This window comes from Aspergillus tubingensis, assembly GCF_013340325.1.
Source record: "Aspergillus tubingensis WU-2223L DNA, scaffold_3, whole genome shotgun sequence".
Lineage (NCBI taxonomy): Eukaryota > Fungi > Ascomycota > Eurotiomycetes > Eurotiales > Aspergillaceae > Aspergillus > Aspergillus tubingensis.
Genome location: NW_023336277.1, coordinates 4,170,283 through 4,188,411, shown reverse-complemented (window position 1 = coordinate 4,188,411; position 18,129 = coordinate 4,170,283). Strand labels below are relative to the sequence as shown.

Below are 18,129 nucleotides of genomic sequence, written 5' to 3'. Positions count from 1 at the left end.
CCCGTTGCTGAGATCATGTGTGTCGCAGCTGGAGTATCGGCCCATCTTCCTGCCTGACTGCTACCCAATCGCAGCTGTGGCGGGAGACATAGCCACAAGAACCTCTGATTTAATACTGGTAAGAGCAGTAGCCATGCCCCCCATCAGCTTATCAAAGTCCTCCCGCATGCGAGCAATACATCAATTTGTCTCTTGACAGCTCAAACATGGCCTCCGTACACTATGATATCCCCCTTGATTTCCTCCCAGACAACGACGGGGTGATAGATCATCACAGCCCACTAGAGCAGCTTGAGCCCGATGCAACGCTTTGCCATCCGATCGTAAGATCGGTAGGTGATATGATTCCGTTCGTACACTGTACACGGCCCTCCATACGACACCTTTCCTGGGCCAGCTCAGCTCTGAGGTCGACCGAGCAAGTTGTCGGCGTTCATGATCATCTCCTACCGTACCTGGCATTGCCCACGTTATATTTCTGTGTTAGTTAACCCCCTTGTATATCATGTTCAATATTGAAAGGTGCTCATCGATTCCGCAGTGCCAGTGTGGTGACGGCCCGAAGCTTTGGGATCGCCAGCCAAGGTGTGTGATCTGTTCACACAGTATATGCGGTTATTGCATGCCGGCCAATTGATAATAGTTTCCTGTATGGGCAACATGGTTCGTTGGCAAGGGTTTCCCTTTTTTTCGTTCTTCTTCCAACTGTGTATGCATACTTGGAATCTGTCAAGCTCGCATTAGGACGGTGTTAGCAACCTGGTCTCAGGGTCAGGCCTCGCAAGTACCTTAGTCGGTTTCGATGGATGCGTTGAATAGTTCTCGCTCAGAGTGTCATCTAACCGACGTTGAGGATGATAAATCATTAGACACAATCATTATATGTCAGTTGGAGGGCTTGGCTGCTGTAGACATTCGCGTGATGTTCAAGTATGAGCCTGATAATTCGCTCTTGGGTACGTGAGTGGGTCATTAGTATGTCTAGTACTTCGTAGGAATCCTATGCTTGTTGAGTTGGCACTACTCGTCGCGGATTCGTCTTCTCCATCTCGGGCTTGTTGTGGCGGCATGACTATTCAGCTGCTGTTTTAGTTCCGAGAACTATCAGGGAAGCCCCCGAGGGAGGTCAAACAGTGCACATTGGCTGTAGAAGTGTCTCTTTATCTCACTCGTTACGCTCCGGGTCGCTCTCTTAAGGTTTGAAGTTTTAGCAGATCCAGCCAGATTTACGCTATGTATTGTGCATTATCTGCTCAGAAGCAGTGTATTAGTATTATTTTTACGGTTCTTTGTTGGCCGGACCCCAAATGTACAGGTTCAGCAGGTTGAGCCCGGGGACAGACACGAACTCTTAGGAGTAACGGAAATATGTGCAACATCATATGTAGTTGCTGTGACCTCAAACAGCCACCCATATTCCGTTTGCCAGTCTCCCTTTCTGTCTTCCCTTTCCACCAAACCATAACAAACATGTGTATGCGCCCTCCATGCACATCACGTGTCCAGCTCATGAAGCGGTATATGGCCAGATAGCTCCTTCGCGCCCATATTCCTCGATCGGTAGGACGTTGACGAGGCCGCCGGCATCTGGTACATGTTTGGCGGGGCATTCTGGAGCTGGAGCCGCTTTCTCCTCTCGTTCAAACCATAGCCCAGCGATGCCAACGCCAGCAGCCCAAGGGGCACGCCGACCCCGGCCCCAACGGCGGTCACGGTCGCCCGGCTGACTTGATTGCCATTAGCCGCGGTCGGGCTGCTGCAGCTTTCATCGGCTGTGGAGGAGGACGAGGTATTGGGCTCAGTGGTAGAGGTGGCGGTCGCGGTGCTGGTGGCGGTGCTAGCAGTGGGGAGGAGGGAGTAGCTAGCCAGATATGCCTTGCCAGCAATGGGCTTGCCAGTGCCCACTGAAATGGGCGAGACACCATTGGCGCATCCGATGGAGTTGGTCCCGTTGGAAATAATCGAGTTGGGGCAATATAGCTTGACTCCGTTCATGTCACTGTAGAGGATGAGGGAGCACGCGCTGCTCCACGCGGTGGTGACTGTCATTTGCGAGTATCTGGTCAGTCGCAAAGAAGAACAGTAGACTAGGTCGAAGCCAAACTATCAGGGTGAGCGAGGTATCTCACGTACTTCCATGACAGACATCGTCGCAGACCGAGGTATCGTTCCAACTTTGGGAGGTACAGGCGCCGCGGCCGAGAACATACGGTTGATGCATGGAGGTGCAGAGGCCATTGCTCAAGCAAATCGAGTTCTTATTGCAGCAGAACGAGACGCCATTGTCGGAGCAAGGCGTGTAATCCTCGGCCACGTTGCCCTCAGGGAAGTAGCAGGTGGTGCCGGACACCAGTCGTTCCAGAAGGACGATCAGCAGCAAATGGTAGAGCCACATGCTGACGAACACCCCCAGCTTTTTCTCTCTTTACCCGGATGGGAACTGATTTCAGGTCGGCGGCGGCGGCGGCGGCAGCAGCTGTGCCATCTCACATTTCAACGACAGAAATAAGAGGGATATGGGCGGGACGAAGGGAGAATTTCATCTGGGGAAATGACTGTCGCTGGGCAGCGCGCCAGCCATGCCCACACGAAAGCCGATTGAACGGGGGCCGTGCCGAGGCTGGTGGGGGCCAAGATCGTTTTGAAGAGCAGGAGAGGAATTTTTCAAGCCTGGACTGGGCAGGCTATCAAGGGCACGCGCGAGCACGCCATCCCAAATAGGCATGAGGGAGAACCTGGCGAGTTCAACCTGAAGAAGCCTGTGGGAGGAGAGAGACATTGGTGAGGCAGCCGGTTGGCGGCGGGCGGGGCGGCCCAGGAATGTCAGCGTGTCGAATGAACCAATCCCTTGCACCCTCGGATGCTGTACTGTTGAGACTTTGACACATTCGAGGGGGGCAGTGGGGGCCGTGCGAAGAGGTAAGATGAAGCCGAGCCACTAGATACAGACTAACACCCGACGATCCTTCAGGGGCTCCAGTGCTCGGATTCTTCCCGTCGGAACGGGAAAGGGTCCGTTGACTGTTAGAGAGATGTCTACCAGTAGATCACATGAGTATATATAAATATATATACATATATATATATGTGGGTGTAAAAGAATTCCGGCTGGGGTACTACGCGAGGATACTAGATTAAAAGACGAATGTCTCTCTAAGATGAGAAGGTGGTTAACTCGTTGATTCGTTGGGGTTAGTTGAGGGGGCTGACGTGAGATTGCTGCCTTGGCAGCCTTAGATTATCACGTGATAGAGAGCCGGGTAATGACGTTATGTAAGCACTGCCATAAGTATATAGGAATGTGGTGAAATTTCTCAGGTTTATCATTGGGTGGGGGGGAACAGCATATATCCTCAGGTTGTGGCTTAGGGAGGTAACTAAAATCGGTGGCACACAATTCGCTAGTTTATTGTTGACTCTCACACCAGTACTACAGATACTTGAAGTCCCTAGCACGCTGTCACCTCGTTGAGCAGTGGGATGGGCCTAGTATATATTTCTCCACACTTGGTAAACATACTACAATTCAGGTGATGGTAAGTAGACCAATTATCGAGTACTAACTGCCGGAGACCATGACAATCCTACTAGTATACGAGCGCTTGCTGCTAGGGGAAAGACCACAATAATTACATACTACTAATACTACACAGAAGAGGGTGGTGGCTGTGGTAATTTTGGTGGACATCTCAATTTGTGCTTTATGTGACAGGACTACCTTTTCTTTTTTTCACGCAGTGATGTGACCTGGCGGAATGGAAGACGCATGAGGACTGTATCTGGTTGGTTTGGTTGTCTGTGGTACAGGAGCAGTAGGTATTACTTATTGTTATCATCACCATCACCACCGTCATCCGAGTATGCTGCTTTAAGCATGTCCATAACCACATTAGTAGTACAATGTTATAACACATCTTTTTTTGGTATAACACCTCAGAAAACTTCCTCTACATATCTTTCGCCCATTATCTGCTTCACATTTCCAACCAAAACCTTGCTCAGGTTAGCTCGCACCCCTTCAGCCATAGCGGCACTCCCACAGACAGACATATCCTTCCTGTTCCACTAATTTCGTCCGGATTTCTTTACATTTGTCCAGTAGAAAACCTTGAACACGCTTCTTTTCGGGTTTACTAGGAAAAGAACAGGCCAGATCTAACACACGATGTCTCTGCGCCAGGTGGACTACCGCGTGAAAGAGGTTCTCATCCACAGGCCGAAACCCCGCTAATAGACTGATGGGAGTGGTATGAAATGGGTGTGTCGTGCTGCCATGTCTTCCCAACTCTCGTGCAGTCTGAATATTCCTAAAATTATTGGCAGGAGAGGCTTGGTCAAGCTGTGCCGAGGGGAAGCGTCGGTACGTGGGCGATAGATCCACGATTGTATTGAAGGGCCAGTGGCGGGCGTAGTCCCAGTCTTGATGTTAATCTTAATATTTCTGCAGCCCCATGTGGGCCAATGACCTCAAGTTCCAGAGATATTATTGTTGATAATTCCTTTTTTGTCTCAAAACAGCAGCTGGTTGTTGTGTTACCTGTTTGGGGCTAGTGCCACTTCCTTGTCTCGGTGAAAGTCACCTGATATATATCTGATTACTAACATTCATGCCTAAATGCCTGAAGATGGCGCCTCAACCGTCTTTCCTCAATGGTCGAAAGCTTCATTCTTCCTGGCTTGTCTTTTTAGGCCTCCATCATGCAATTGCACCCTACTGCTCCGGAGTAGAGCTTCTTTCTTAACTGGATACAGGCCCTTCTCCTACTAACTCCTCCCGAGCTCCGCCGGCAAGAACTGCGATCCGTCCGCAGTCTATCGGGCCAATTGGGTCATGGCCAGCTCCGCCAACAGTTCCCCCGATCCTATGGAAACCCCCACTTCCCGTTGGAACCAGGTCTTCAAGTCCACTGTTACCAGGGAATCCACCTCGTACGAGCCCAGCGACCACTGCGGATCAATCTCTTGAACAGAAAGCGTCATAATACGCGCCAGTTTATCGACGATGGCTCGCGTCACAACGTCTACCGTCGCCTCGACCTCTTGTTCGGTTATTGGGACCTGCCTGCAATGGCCCGACGCGGAGAGAATAACGAATGGACCGTGAACCCGGGCAGACGGATGGACTGGCGTTGAAAGTCCCGCGCGGATCGTATTCCGACCACCGTGTGGCAGGTCTGGGTACTCTGCGCCGCCCCCCGGCAGGGTTTATACGATAGTACAGGATAGAGAATAGAAGGTCTTCCCAGAGGGCCTTCTAGGCGAGCGCGATGGAGAGTCTAAGTTGGTCCTCCACGATCCAACCCACACTGAACACGCTTTCCAGACTGATCAGGTTTAGCTGCCCGGCCATCATGTTCATAACCCAGTGAGGCTCGCACATTCACCCTGCCACTTTGGTGTTTACTTTCATGGATATTAGCAGTCGCCGTGAGAGCCGGATCCATGACATACAAAGCGCGTTGGTGGAGGGGCTCGGAGATATGGAGAGCAGTGAGAGGTTATCGCCGTCGCCGTGAATCCATTGCCGCGCAAGCAGTTGCAGAAGTGTTGAACTCGGCAGAATTGATTGGGACCCACCGTCCAGGGCTATATCTGGTGTCATTGACCCTTTACCAGAGTTCACTATGACAGATGGGGTCGCTTAAGTGGGTATTCCGTAATATCTTGCTTTATCGTTACCAGACTTTTGTTGGTCGGGGTGACCGGAATTTGCGGATATACCATTCTCGCCTACCGCGGATCTGTCTTCCATAAATTGATGGACAAAGCACGGAATTAAATGGCTCTACAAATCAGTTAAGGCAGCAGAGAAGGGAACGGCTCATCCTCTACGATCTACGACCTAGCAACTGCCTCAAACCAACAAAAAGGAAAGTATGTCAACCCACAAAGCGGCGGTGATTCATGCCCGGGACAAGCCCCTGGTCGTGGAAAATGTGCCTCGCCCTGTGGTATTGACTGGTGATGCCATTGTATTCTGGCTGCTGATATTGTCCCCTATATGAGGGAAGTAATTATAAACCAGTGTCTATACCCGGTTTTTATCCTCTTGATTCCGGGAAACACGGCTATCGCGTGCATCTATGAAGTTGGACCTGACTGTGTCACTCTTAGGCCGGGTTAACTTGTTTTTTGTGATATAATTATCCGTGCGCGTGATAACCCCGCTGTCATTATGCTGTACGGGGTTCATGGAGTAATTTATCCTGCGGTGCAGAAACTTATGGATGGAGTTTGGCGCAACAGAAAATATGTTGAATATGTGCGGTTTCCTCTAGAGAATCTGTATCTGCTAGATGAGGAAGTTCTTTTGGAGTGACTGGGATACAGTATTAGTGATCTTTGTTTCTTGATCACATACCTGGTCCTCTTTGGCGGACTGGCTGAGGTAGATGTGAAGCTTGGTGAGGTGGTGATTATGGCCCCGGCTACAGGGTGTTTTGGTGGCGGCGTGGTGGGTGTAGTCCTGGTTATGGGGGCCACTGTCATTGTAGCTGGTTGTAACAGGGCAGCTCTGGACAAGCTTGAATGTATTTATGGTATACAGTGATTTATCACAGTCTAAATTACTGGGGACGAGGCTACTGATATCCAGTTCTCTAAAACAGCGGCTGGCTAACCGGAGGGAGTTTATGTATATCTGGATTTGTTGTTCCTAATTATTCAGGACTTATCCCTGTTAGTTGCCGGTATTCGTGCGCTGGAATCTTTCGGTTGATGTGTCCTGATGGGTGGTTACTTAGGGAGTGTTCAGGTTTCTTATGGTGAGATTATGTTCAAGGGCATTTGTATTTAGGGATGGTTTATGTATGATTGTCCGCATGTGTTCCGGCTGATTTAAATGGTGTGGTCTGGGTTGCTTCCACTGGGTGGGAAAGGCGGGGTCACTTATATTGAGGAATTTGGGCTGGATGAAATTGAAGGGGGGGTCAGGTTGTGTTGAAGCCGTAGACTTCCATCCTGTGCTCGCGATCTTTATGTTCTGGGGTCAACCTAATGTCTCTTGCTTTATTGTTCTTCTCGTTTTCATCTTCAGTCTATATGGCATACTAGCATTGTGTTGTGCCTGAGTCTGTCTATTGAATCATTCATTTAGGGTCTACGTATATCCTTACGTGTTGTATACCTCAGGACGGTTCTGCTGCTCCGGGGGTAGTATCGCTAGATTTTGTCTACTTCCAATGTATGTAGTCAGCAAATGAATGTCCACTCATAAACTTGGTGCCTGAAAGTGCAGTGAAATTATCGTTATGGTACAAGGTGATTAATAATTAGAAATATACAGCAGCGGGTTTCGCTGGTGACCATCAAGGTGACGATCTAGCTCTGCGCAATCCTTACAGGAAGTACATGGTCCAATTTACACGGAATTTCGCATCATTCTTCGAGCATGAAGAGAGGTATTCCTGCGCGATTGAGAGCTAGACTGACTGCCATCGCTGACATCAAACGCCCAGATGGCCTGGAAGCAATGGGTGTCGACCTGGGCTTTCTGGTTGCTGGCTTGGGCATTGTACGAGCTGTTAGCCGGGAAGAGGCCGATAATATTATAGAAGTAGGCCTGATGAGATATTAGTGTGGACCTCAACGGCTCAAAAATGGAGGCAATCTCACGTCCACGGCACTTTCCAGGATGCGAACTTCCGAGGGCACTTTCTCCTTGGTGGTTGAGTCAATCGACTTCAACTCAGTTGCACTGTCGGAGAAGGCGTCCATGAGCTCAAGGAGCGATTGTACGAACTAGCGGCCAAAGGAATAAGGTTTAATATTTAGTTGCTATGGGTTAGGCTGATGATCTCACATTTGAGTATCCTTCATATACTGTCTGCTCCTCGGATTGATCAGTGATGATAGGGGTATTGGTCATGAACTCGACATCCGTGAGAACCACGGTCACCATCGTATCCATTTCCGTATAGACATCCTACATGTCATCAGAAAAAGCATACTTGAGGCTGTTAGGATAATCAGAGCCTACATACACGCACTGGACCGGCATCGGCGGTGGAGTTAATCTCCAATACGAGATCCTTGGCAGCGAAACCTTGTTGCGCCAATTCATTCAAAGAGTTGGCGATCTCACTTGAAGTTAAGGAGGCAAAGGCGCAATGGGCATAGAAGCAGAGAGCAATAAGAATAGAAAAAAGTGAGCGATACATGGTAGACAGTAATGAGTGACTGGAATAAAATGCCTGAAGTTGTTGATAGGGCGACGGGTGAATAAGTTTAACGAGTGAACGAGAATCGCGTTGCTCTGAAAAGAGTGGCAGAACAACGGCTCTCACTGAAAACAAAAGACAAGACGCGTATTGCAGAAAGGACTGGCAAGGGATGCGATAATTTTTTTGACACGAGTTAGGGAGAGGGGGCAATCATCTCGTATTTAATTAAAAAGTCATGCAGGCAGCCTGAGGGATCAGGCCCGAACAGGAATAGCCGGGATGGCTCGGTCCGAACTTATCCCGCGCTGCGCCATCACCTGATCTAAAGAAGATTATTTGATTTGGATGAGATGGTTGACACAAACATTCGATCTGTTAGGGCTGTCATTCTATACCATATATACTATATATATCCCATTACTCGGTTGTAAGCTACCAACGTTGTTTAGATATATACCCCAAACCCAGTCTCTCACACCTCAAATGAAATCAAACATCTCCCATGTACATCTTTTGGGGGGAAAATTTACAATTTATATCTTCTCGAAAATTGAACCAAACATAAACACTAGACAAAAGTCCCCCAATTACTCCAAATGATGCCAACCAGATCTCTACATACCAAGAGACTGGTCCAAGAGAATTAGACTACAGTATATGCAACAACTATGGTTTTGAAAGCTGCTCTTTGCGGTAGAAAAAGATGCAGATGACGTTGATGGAGAGCATCAACAGCAGACACACCCAAAAGTCCGCTTTGCTCAACCCGGCGGTCACCCCTGCCGAGAAATCAGGGAAGACATTGCCTGGCCCCAACTTATCAGGAGCTGTAGCTCGAGCCAGAATAGTGGCGACCGAACCCACCACCTGCGCCGCCAGGAGCGTGAAGGTGACATGGAAACGAGTCATGGTATTTAGAAGAATCATTCCAAACCCTACGTGAATGGTTTATTGTTAGTTGTGAAAAACCCCGACGGTTAATAAAGAAAAAGACTCACCAATACCCTGGAGACTATCCAGAACCCCAAGCCACAACCAGAGCGCCCGTCCGAGAATGGCTCCAGCAACTGGTCCACCCGCCCAAGGAATATAGGTGCCAATGTTGGAAGTGGCCCATAGAATCTGTGCCCATCGAGGGGCTCCCAGCCCAATGGCAAAAATGGGGATGAACCAGGCATGTCGCTTGGAAAGCACGTGAAATACCCAGAGCGCAGCTGCCCACACCACGACAAAGAAGAGAAGGACTAGGAGAATGATCTGCCACACCTTGGCGTGCTTGCTGGACCAGAGGTACAGCCAGTTTCGCCCATACGGTGCTGATAGCCAGTAGTTGGAGATGAACACCATGTAGAAGAACCACTAGAAGAAAGTCGGTTAGCTCCCGATATCAAAGGCCGAGTATTATGAAGACCGACAGAAACATACCAGGATGACCCGACGCCGGAAGAGCGAGAGGTAGAAGGTTGGGACCCGACCAGGTGTTTGCCGATAGTATGCAGGGAGTCCGAAGAATACCAAGGCCCCCAACAGCCACAGCACACAAGCCAGGCCGATGCCGACCCCGAGCAACACGTTTGGGTCAGTTATGCTAAGACTGAATCGCGTACTGCCCTCTTGGTTGAGGCTTGCCATCCAGCTACCCCAGTACCACAGGAAACTGATGCATAGCTGCTGGCTACCCTGAATCACCGTTGCTCGGTAAATCCAGGAGCTGAGAGGCGCCCCGCCTAAACACACAAGGGTTAGATAATGTGACCGGCAGATGCTGTCCATATACATACCTTCATCTCCAAAGTTCAGGGCGAAAAATATGGATCCACTGGAAGATGCAAATGAATACAGCCCGGTGCCCACATTCTGTAGCCACGTTTGGCTGGTGCTGTTGCCAATGGGGCCCGCGATTCCGACGAACAGGAAGGCTAAGCCGTACAACTTTAACACAGTTAGAATGAAGGCCCACGCAGTGAAAAATATGGTAACAAGTTCACATACCAGGTAAGGGATGGTTAGCACATAAACTGATGGAACAAGCCGGAAAACCATCCACCAGATGATTGAGGACGCGAGGTAAATCGAAGCCAGGATGTACAGCTTTTCTGCCGTCTCTCCGATCTCGCCGTTCAACAGAGTAATCTGATAGGAATTCAAGGCGAGAATTTGGCCCTGGCATTGTGCTGTTAGTGGTTGATTTGGGCTGCGCCTGGGGAAGGTTCAAACTCACGATAGCAAGCACAATTGAATACAAGGGCCAGTCGCCCAGCTTAATCAGCATGAAACGCTTCAAGCCTGTAGGAGGAACGTAATCCTTCGGGAGAAGAAATTGCCCTCCGTTTGGATCCTCAGCAGGTCCATTGACTGGAGGGGTAGGTGGTCGACTTGCGTCCTGAACTTTGAAGCGAAAGATAGATGGAGATGGAGATGGGAGAGGTGATTTGCCCAGTTTGACATCTCGGTACCGGTTGAACCAGTCCTTTTCGCTTTTCTCGATGAATTCCTCAATGCACAACTGGTCCTCAGAGTTTTTGCCGTTCAGGCCGGCAAGCTTCCGTTCAAACTTCGCTGCGTACTCATGATTGGCATCTGTGAAAAACGGATTGACTTTCTGGAGGTTGTAGTCTTGTTTCTCCTTGACGATGTCATGGATGCTAACAAGACTCATCATCGACGGGCTTAGGTTCCTTCGTCCTAGCAGACCATCGTCCGGTCCGGCGCCGAGTGTGGGGGTACTGGCCCCAGAGTTAGCAAAGGTTGGGGGAGTATTTGGTGCCCCGGATGGCGACAGATACGAGGCAAGATGAGGGCTGAAGTCATCTTGGGTGACACTTGTCATGTTCTCGAGATCTTGGTCGTCATTGCCAAGAGTATAAACAATGCGAGGACCTCCGCGGGGGGTGGAGGACATTGGTCTGCGTCTTGGCTCGTTGTCAGTGTCAGAATCATTGAACATGTTGGGGTTCGAAGGCAGATTTGCTGGCAACGAGGCAACATGGCTGTGGCCTGGCCTAGCAACAGCTTGTTTTGCGTCTGCAGTAATGGGCCTGCTGGGGGGACCCGAGTTGTCTGAGCTGCGTGAACGGCTCTGTTCGCGACTGGTATTTGAGCTCGATGAGAACCGAAAGTTGCGAGGTCTATCGGGAACCATTGTACTGACACCGGATACCCTCCAAGAATTGCGATCCTGGCTTTTCGAGTGTTTTGCGTGCTTTATGATGGAGGTAGTTTGTAGAATACCCAAATCCTCGACCCACTGCGCCACGGGGAACCGCTGCTTGCCTGACCGTGCACGCATCATAGCGCGTGTTTCTTGAGATGATCTCAGAGCATCGTTGATGGCCAGCTTGAACTGGTGGATGAGATGTTTCGTTGTCATCGACTCACTTGAATACATTAGCACTCTGCCTCTGCATGTGTCATTGGGAGGATGGAGAAGCTTACATTGTGTACCACCATCCTGGCATCTGTCCAAGGCCACCGATCCTACACGATGTACATACGTCAGCATTGATACCGGTAGCAGCGTCTGTGCATAGTCATACCGTGATCCCACGCCTAAAGCTCCTTTGCGGCCAAACTCGACAGCCACAAGACCAAACGGTTCATCCCGCGATGGAATCAATGCAAATTCAGCGCCACTGAAGATGAAGGGAGGTAGTGCAGTAAATTCTGGCTTGGAATAGACACGCCCTGGATAGAGTTCCATCAACCGGTTCAGCTTTAAAGCCGCAAACCTCCCATAGAGATCGATGACTGGTCCAATGCACATCAACTGTACCTTCGGGTGAGCATCCAAAACAGAGGGGAAGATGTCCGCGATAAGGTCAACGCCCTTTTGCATGGACCAGCGCCCGACAAAGACAAATAACTGAGCGTCGGGGTCAATCTTCAGCCCTGCCCACTCCTGTGCTTGCTTTTTCAGTGCGCCACGGCTGGCCTCAAACTCCAAATCGATGGTGACCTCCTCGGGCTGTTTGCTCGCATTGCTGTCCCAGTCTGCCAAGTCAGACGGGTCAGGATTAGGCAAGGCTCCAACGCTCTTGAGACCCCAGAAAATGGGATACCTGGCGTACGATCGCTTGCCGTATTTCTTCGAGACACCCACTGCCCCGAATCCGTTCTGGTGTATTTTCAGGTAGTTCGCGGCGCAGTGAAGGAGATTGAACACGTCGCCGAACTGGACGTATTTCTTGACTACTGCCTGATCCAGATTGAACACTCGGCAGACCTCTTGTATTTGCTGGGGGTTTCGCATTGGCCACAAGCCTTGAAATTCCGCGTTATGCAGAGACAGGCAGCATGGAATTGTTCGAGGTAGGAGATAGAGTGGGGCTGCTGCACCATGGTAATCGTTGATATGGTAGAGGTCAATCTGCGGGAACCTCTTGATGGCTTCAGCAATGCATTGGTTCCAGGCCGAGTAGAAAATGGCGGAATTGAGGTCGTCCATCCGGGCAGGATACGGGTCCGACTTCGATTGCGCTCGAAACACAGGCGCATCCAGCAGGACGTATGTTATATTATGCAGCCGATGGTACTGAACATCAACATGGTATGTTGTCCCAAGGACCGTCACCACCATGGGTTCACGCGGGTCATCCCTAGGGTAGTCCACGCCTCCAACACAGGGAACCACCCATATGAGGTCCTGATGGGTAAGGTTCTTGCCCATTAATTGAGCCATCACACCTAGTCCACCGATTTTGATCTTGATGGCCCAATCTTCAATATCGTATTCCATGGTGGCAATAAGGACAGTGCGTCGTGGGGTGTTAACAATGGCTCCAATGGCGCTTCCAGTGGGAAGGACTGACGGGCTCACGGAACGCTGAGTCTCTTCCGGGCTGGCTTCCTTTTCGTTAGAAGACCGGGTTATCTTCATAAGGGCTCCCAGAATCGGTGCAAAAGTTGAAGTCTTCTCTGTGACGCCGACTTGATTGAACTTGACCTGGTAAAAAGCCTTGAGGTAAATGAACACTGCCCCGACAGCTGTGGCGACAGGTATGACAGCTAGCAAGATGAAGAGAGCTAGTTGGACCCATCTCGATCCGGTGGGTGTGGCGTAGACCCTCAGATCGCCGTCATTCACCGAAAGCTTAAAAGCTAGATAAGGCGAGGGAGGTGGTATGGTGACATTGAACACATTACTCAGAAGCGTGACGGGGGGAACTTGATCCAGGACGTTGTCGCCGTCGATATCCCCGTAGACTTGTGTCTGATCGGGCAGGCCATCTTCATTGATTCCCCAGGCATTGAATGCGACCTGTACGGGCCATTCGCCCATGAAGTGGATCTCCCAATCGCCAGTGACGTTGCTGAGGCTCATCGTGTTGGAGTAGCCAGCGTCGTATCCGAACTGATTAAATTCACCCTCAATAAAGAGGTTAGGAAAGCGACGAGGTGGTTTGTATTGCCATTGGGAGTCTCCATGCTGCCAGTGGTCGCTACTCCCAGTGAGCTTGCTCCAATACTGGGCGATGATGTGCTCTCCATCCCACGCTTGCTTCGCAGTGCCGGTCCAGTTCTTACCCGGGATGGACATATTGAACCCGGTATATGTCATCCAGGGACTGAAATTAGCCCCGAAGTCGAGCGAGTAGCGCCACATATCTGCACCTGGGGCCTGTGGCCTTACAGACAAGGGCTCCGTTGCAGGGGATGGAGTGTCAAATAGCAGAGTCCGGCTGTAGTTGGCCAGTTGCGGCCACACCATGGGATTGTTCGTCTCTCCGATGCGAAACATGAAGTGATCCACGGACTGCCCGAATTACTTAGCATTGTAGCTTTATGCAGCGGCATAGAGGAAGTGTATACTTACGTTAGTTGATTGGTTTCCCTCTGTAGTAGTCACGTTGCTAACAGTGATCCTGTGGACTCCAGGATAAACGTTGGTCAAATTGACCTGGTAGCCGAAGACGCTAGTGAGGGCACCAGGAAATGTCGCTACTTGTGTCTCAGCAAATGAACTGCATGAGACTGAATTTGTGTCGATCTGAGCACTCTCATCATTGAGTGCTTTAGACGTCACCGTCAGCGAATCGGTGATTTGGCTGCAATTCATCTCCTGGGAGAACTCGAAGCCAATTTGTATGGTCTCCCCATCGTTTCCCTGGGAGATAAACCGCGCATCGTGCCCCGGGCTGAAGCGTGTTATGTATGGCGAAGGCTTCACAAATTTAGCCTTGGGGACAAAGGCTTTAAAACCCCAGGCCGGCATCGTCAGTTGAGGATAACATCCATTGGGTAGTTCTGATCCTTCGAATCTACTGATGGTTAGCGATGTCAATTTAACTCTTTGGTGGTAAATTTTACCCAAGCGTCACCGAGCTGTTAATGAGAGTATATTCGTCAAACGGATAGAACAGGTTCTTCACCGTGGTTCCTGCAGGAAATGGCGAGATCAGGGCATCCTTGCTACTGCAGTTGAACTGGTGATCAACCGTCTTGTTGTCGTTCGAATACACTAGCCAAACACTCTGGTTACCCTGACCCTGACCATCGAAGTTTTGTAGGTCTGTAAAGCGGGACCTCATCACACTCCACATTCCCGTCTCAGTTGGAGTTCCATTACTGCCGGGAAGGTAGATGTCGAAGGTATGGTTGGACAATTGTTGAAGGTACCAACCATCATTCAGAACGGGGTAGTTCTGTCGCATCTCAAACATCATTTTGATAAGACCACGAACAGGATGGGAAGGATCCCGATGGTCAAGGCTAACGGAATCATCACCGCATCCAGTCAGGGCGCGGTCGAGCGGGAAGTTGACATATTTGGATGCCCCAAGCTTGTAGCATCCGTGAAGCTGCCATGCTTGAGCAGATGACATGGGGCCGCGACCGAAGACTATAAAAGTGTTAGGGAAGAAAGGGGGTTGAGGACGCGAATTACATACTATAATTGTCAGCCTGGTTGTCCAGAATGTAGAAATCCTGTTCCTCGCCCCAGGAGAGAATGGGGATTCCTGGCATGAGTAACGATGCGATGTACAGCCCCAAATTCTGCTTATGGGTACCGTTGGCGATGGCTGGCCACCGAAAAACGTCCTGATTCGTGACACCAAACAGGTGGCGCGGGTCGAACTTTCCAGTATTGATGTTGATCATGTCGTTAGTCTCCACGAGGCCATTCCAAGTCTCGATGAAATTTACTGGCGGATCACCTTCGGCGGCGTAGATACCATCCAGACTAAATATGAGCACATTAGTATGGATGGAAAGAGCTTTTCAGGGGATGAGCGGGACAACTGACCCTAAAAACCGACTCAATCCCCGGTATAGCGTGTAGTGAAACGCAGCCCCGTCCAAGGCGGATTGTGATGTAGGTCTGAGAAAGAGATCCTCGGTGGCCTTGTCCGTCTTGTTCGTCATTATAAAGGCCTCGGTGATATTGGAGATGGTCTGATTCGTCTGGCGGCCGCGACCAATATACAAAGATCCAAAGGCATTCCCTGAGACAATCTCCCCAGGGATGTAGAAGTTGTCTTTACCCACTTGCTGGGCGCAATCACGCACTGACTCGGACCACTCGCCCAGTTGATCCAGGGTCACCTGAAGAGCCTTATCGACGCGGAACCCATCGATGTCAAGCATGGTGATGGTCAGACAGGAGAAGTGTTTGATCTTCGCCAGGACGTCAGGCCGCCATGAGCGTAGACGATCTTGCACAAAGGCAAATTTGGCAATCTGCCCTTCCCATTCGGTGTAGTTTCCAAAAGCAGCTACTTCTCCATACTGAAGTATATAGTCAGTGATAGCAAATGCAATGAATTGGGGAGAGGTCTACTTGGTCGAATTCACTGTCACGGCATGAAGCGCCAAGTGTGGTTGTGGTCAAGCCAGTCCCGTCATCGTCCCAGAATCTTGGATACTCCCAGGGACACTGTGATTCGATTTCATTCCCGGGTTTGAAATCCCAATATTGACGATCGTATTTCCATACGTAGTCGTATTCGCTGGGATTGATCGGCGCGGACCTGTTCAAGTAGCCCTGGAAACCAATAAGATCGCCCATTCTGTTCCCCCGCGGTCAGCATTGTACGCTCCGATATGGGGCACAGGTAATCACACATACGTCCCAAAGGTGTTATCGAAGAGAACATATATCCCCCTCTGATGGGCCTCGGATATCATTGTGCGCCAGTCGTCGATCGTACCATAGTGATGGTCCATCAGGGTTAGGTCCAGCGGGGAATATCCGTCGGCACCCCAGGGAAAGTTAATGTACGGCGTTCCGGCGAGATAAACACCCTAGCAAAGGCAATCAGGTCAGTCTCTAAAGTTCTGTCACCTATGCGAGGCAGCAAACTCACCTTAATTCCCATGCCCTGAAGGTAATCGAACGTATCGACCAAGCCAAGAACATCTCCGCCATGACGGAATTGATTGGAAGTCAGTATGTGTTCCCACTGTGTACCATTCGCATCATCGTTGCTGGGATCGCCGTTGACAAATCTATCGAGGAATATCGTGTAGAATGGGAATCGCCAGTTATCCGGAGAAGGAGTGTATGAGTGACCATCCCACTGACCCGAGTAGTCGAGAGGGTTCGTAGCGGTTTCATTTTGGTTCAGATTCCAATCTACCTCCTCAGGAAGATGTGGCAGAGATTGTGCAATGCGGCTCAATAATGCGATAGTGAAGAGATAACGATAGATAACAATGAACAGCTTCATTCTGCACAAGTGAATGCCACTATAGTGACATCCACCAAGCGCGCTGGGGGGGCCTCAACTGCAGAAAGAGAAAAACAGGAAGTCAAACAAGCAGTAAAGACAACAGGACAGTGCATGCCCAGAAAGAAAGGATATTCCATGAACCCAGAGACTGCGGAGGTTCATAGGGTATCACTGATGGGCAGGGAAAGCATGTCATAGATTAGTGCATTACCCCGGCGCGATAACGCAATGTCCCGTACAGCCTCCTCTGTGCACTGACACTTGAGTGAGGCGCTCGAAAAGGCCTAAATTTGGCCGATAGTTCTTGGGGCTGACATACACGCCACATTTGGTGGACATGGAGGGTGTAGGTATCCCGACCAGCGAGTCTATTTGAGTCGATTGAAAGCCAATTCAGCTTGTAACACGCCACGCCACCTTGCTCGGGCCCCAAGACGAGGTTCCAGGCCCAATACTGGCAGGCTCATGTCTCATCCGGCACCAGTCTGACATGCATTGATATGGGTTTTCCGGAGTGGTTGAGAGGCTGAGCGAGCAGCCAAAGTGGGTCATGATGATGTCTTCTCAACGGTGGTGGGGGTAAATCCACCCGACAGCTCACACAGAATCAAGAACCCATGGGGGTGGAAGGATCCGTCGCGGTGTTGGGGAGGACAAGAGTGGAGGAAAGCTTTGGTTTACTATGGATAGTAGCAGCCATCGACCTGGCATATGCGGTGTCATGATGTTTCTCATCAGCTCGGGAACCTCCTGCAAGGACGAAGTTTGAAGAGCCAGTGATATATCCCGGGCCACGGGGATCGGAGATAGACGAACCCCATCAACCCGACAGTGACATATGCCCGATGGGGCGAGCAGAAGTTGCAGATTCCGTGAACTCAGAAGGGCGAAAACAGCAGAGACACGTCATCGCGAGAGGTTGACCTATCCGAGATTGTGGAAGCGAGCCAAGGAGGGAAAAGTGAGTGGGATAGGACTATCTTTTCGGGATACGAAGGCCGATAAGGGGAGAGAAGTGGAGCTGAGCAAAGGTTCCGACGGGAAATAAGGAGAAAAAAAAAGAAAAATAACGGGAAGTTTTAAGGTTTGGCTCGCGCTTTTTCTGGTAGTCTGTTCGCTCTCTCTCTCTTTCCCGGACCAGCAAAGCCTGCCGATCGGGTGAAAGTGACAGGAACTAGTAGGAACCAACCACCTGGCGAACGGGCCGTGAGTTAGATGTCAGATTTGCTGGTTAGTAAACGGTAGTAGTTAGATGTCTATCTGTTAGGGTCCGAAAAGTACCAATACCCAATACCCAA

The 18,129-nt window shown here is 50.2% G+C and overlaps 4 protein-coding genes across 4 annotated transcripts; 1 reads left to right on the top strand and 3 right to left on the bottom strand.

Moving 5' to 3' along the window:
- Positions 1–206: 206 nt before the first annotated feature.
- On the top strand, positions 207–793 carry AtWU_02526 (uncharacterized protein; the record flags this gene model as incomplete). The annotated part of the gene is made up of 4 exons (XM_035497640.1): positions 207–482; positions 542–585; positions 644–663; positions 735–793. The coding sequence occupies 4 exons, from the start codon at positions 207–209 to the stop codon at positions 791–793; spliced, it is 399 nt and encodes a 132-aa protein (XP_035353533.1).
- A 701-nt stretch (positions 794–1,494) lies between these two features.
- Positions 1,495–2,395, bottom strand: AtWU_02525 (uncharacterized protein; the record flags this gene model as incomplete). The annotated part of the gene is made up of 2 exons (XM_035497639.1): positions 1,495–2,042; positions 2,134–2,395. The coding sequence occupies 2 exons, from the start codon at positions 2,393–2,395 to the stop codon at positions 1,495–1,497; spliced, it is 810 nt and encodes a 269-aa protein (XP_035353532.1).
- Positions 2,396–7,360: 4,965 nt separating this feature from the next.
- Positions 7,361–8,159, bottom strand: AtWU_02524 (zinc-binding dehydrogenase family protein; the record flags this gene model as incomplete). The annotated part of the gene is made up of 4 exons (XM_035497638.1): positions 7,361–7,561; positions 7,615–7,740; positions 7,802–7,924; positions 7,983–8,159. 4 exons carry the CDS (start codon positions 8,157–8,159, stop codon positions 7,361–7,363), a joined length of 627 nt encoding a protein of 208 aa, XP_035353531.1.
- Positions 8,160–8,828: 669 nt separating this feature from the next.
- On the bottom strand, positions 8,829–16,828 carry AtWU_02523 (alpha-1,3-glucan synthase; the record flags this gene model as incomplete). The annotated part of the gene is made up of 15 exons (XM_035497637.1): positions 8,829–9,097; positions 9,161–9,521; positions 9,588–9,889; positions 9,944–10,094; positions 10,155–10,325; positions 10,384–11,539; positions 11,598–11,639; positions 11,699–13,914; positions 13,975–14,419; positions 14,469–15,000; positions 15,050–15,342; positions 15,406–15,887; positions 15,940–16,168; positions 16,228–16,403; positions 16,466–16,828. The coding sequence occupies 15 exons, from the start codon at positions 16,826–16,828 to the stop codon at positions 8,829–8,831; spliced, it is 7,188 nt and encodes a 2,395-aa protein (XP_035353530.1).
- Between the last annotated feature and the right edge of the window lie 1,301 nt (positions 16,829–18,129).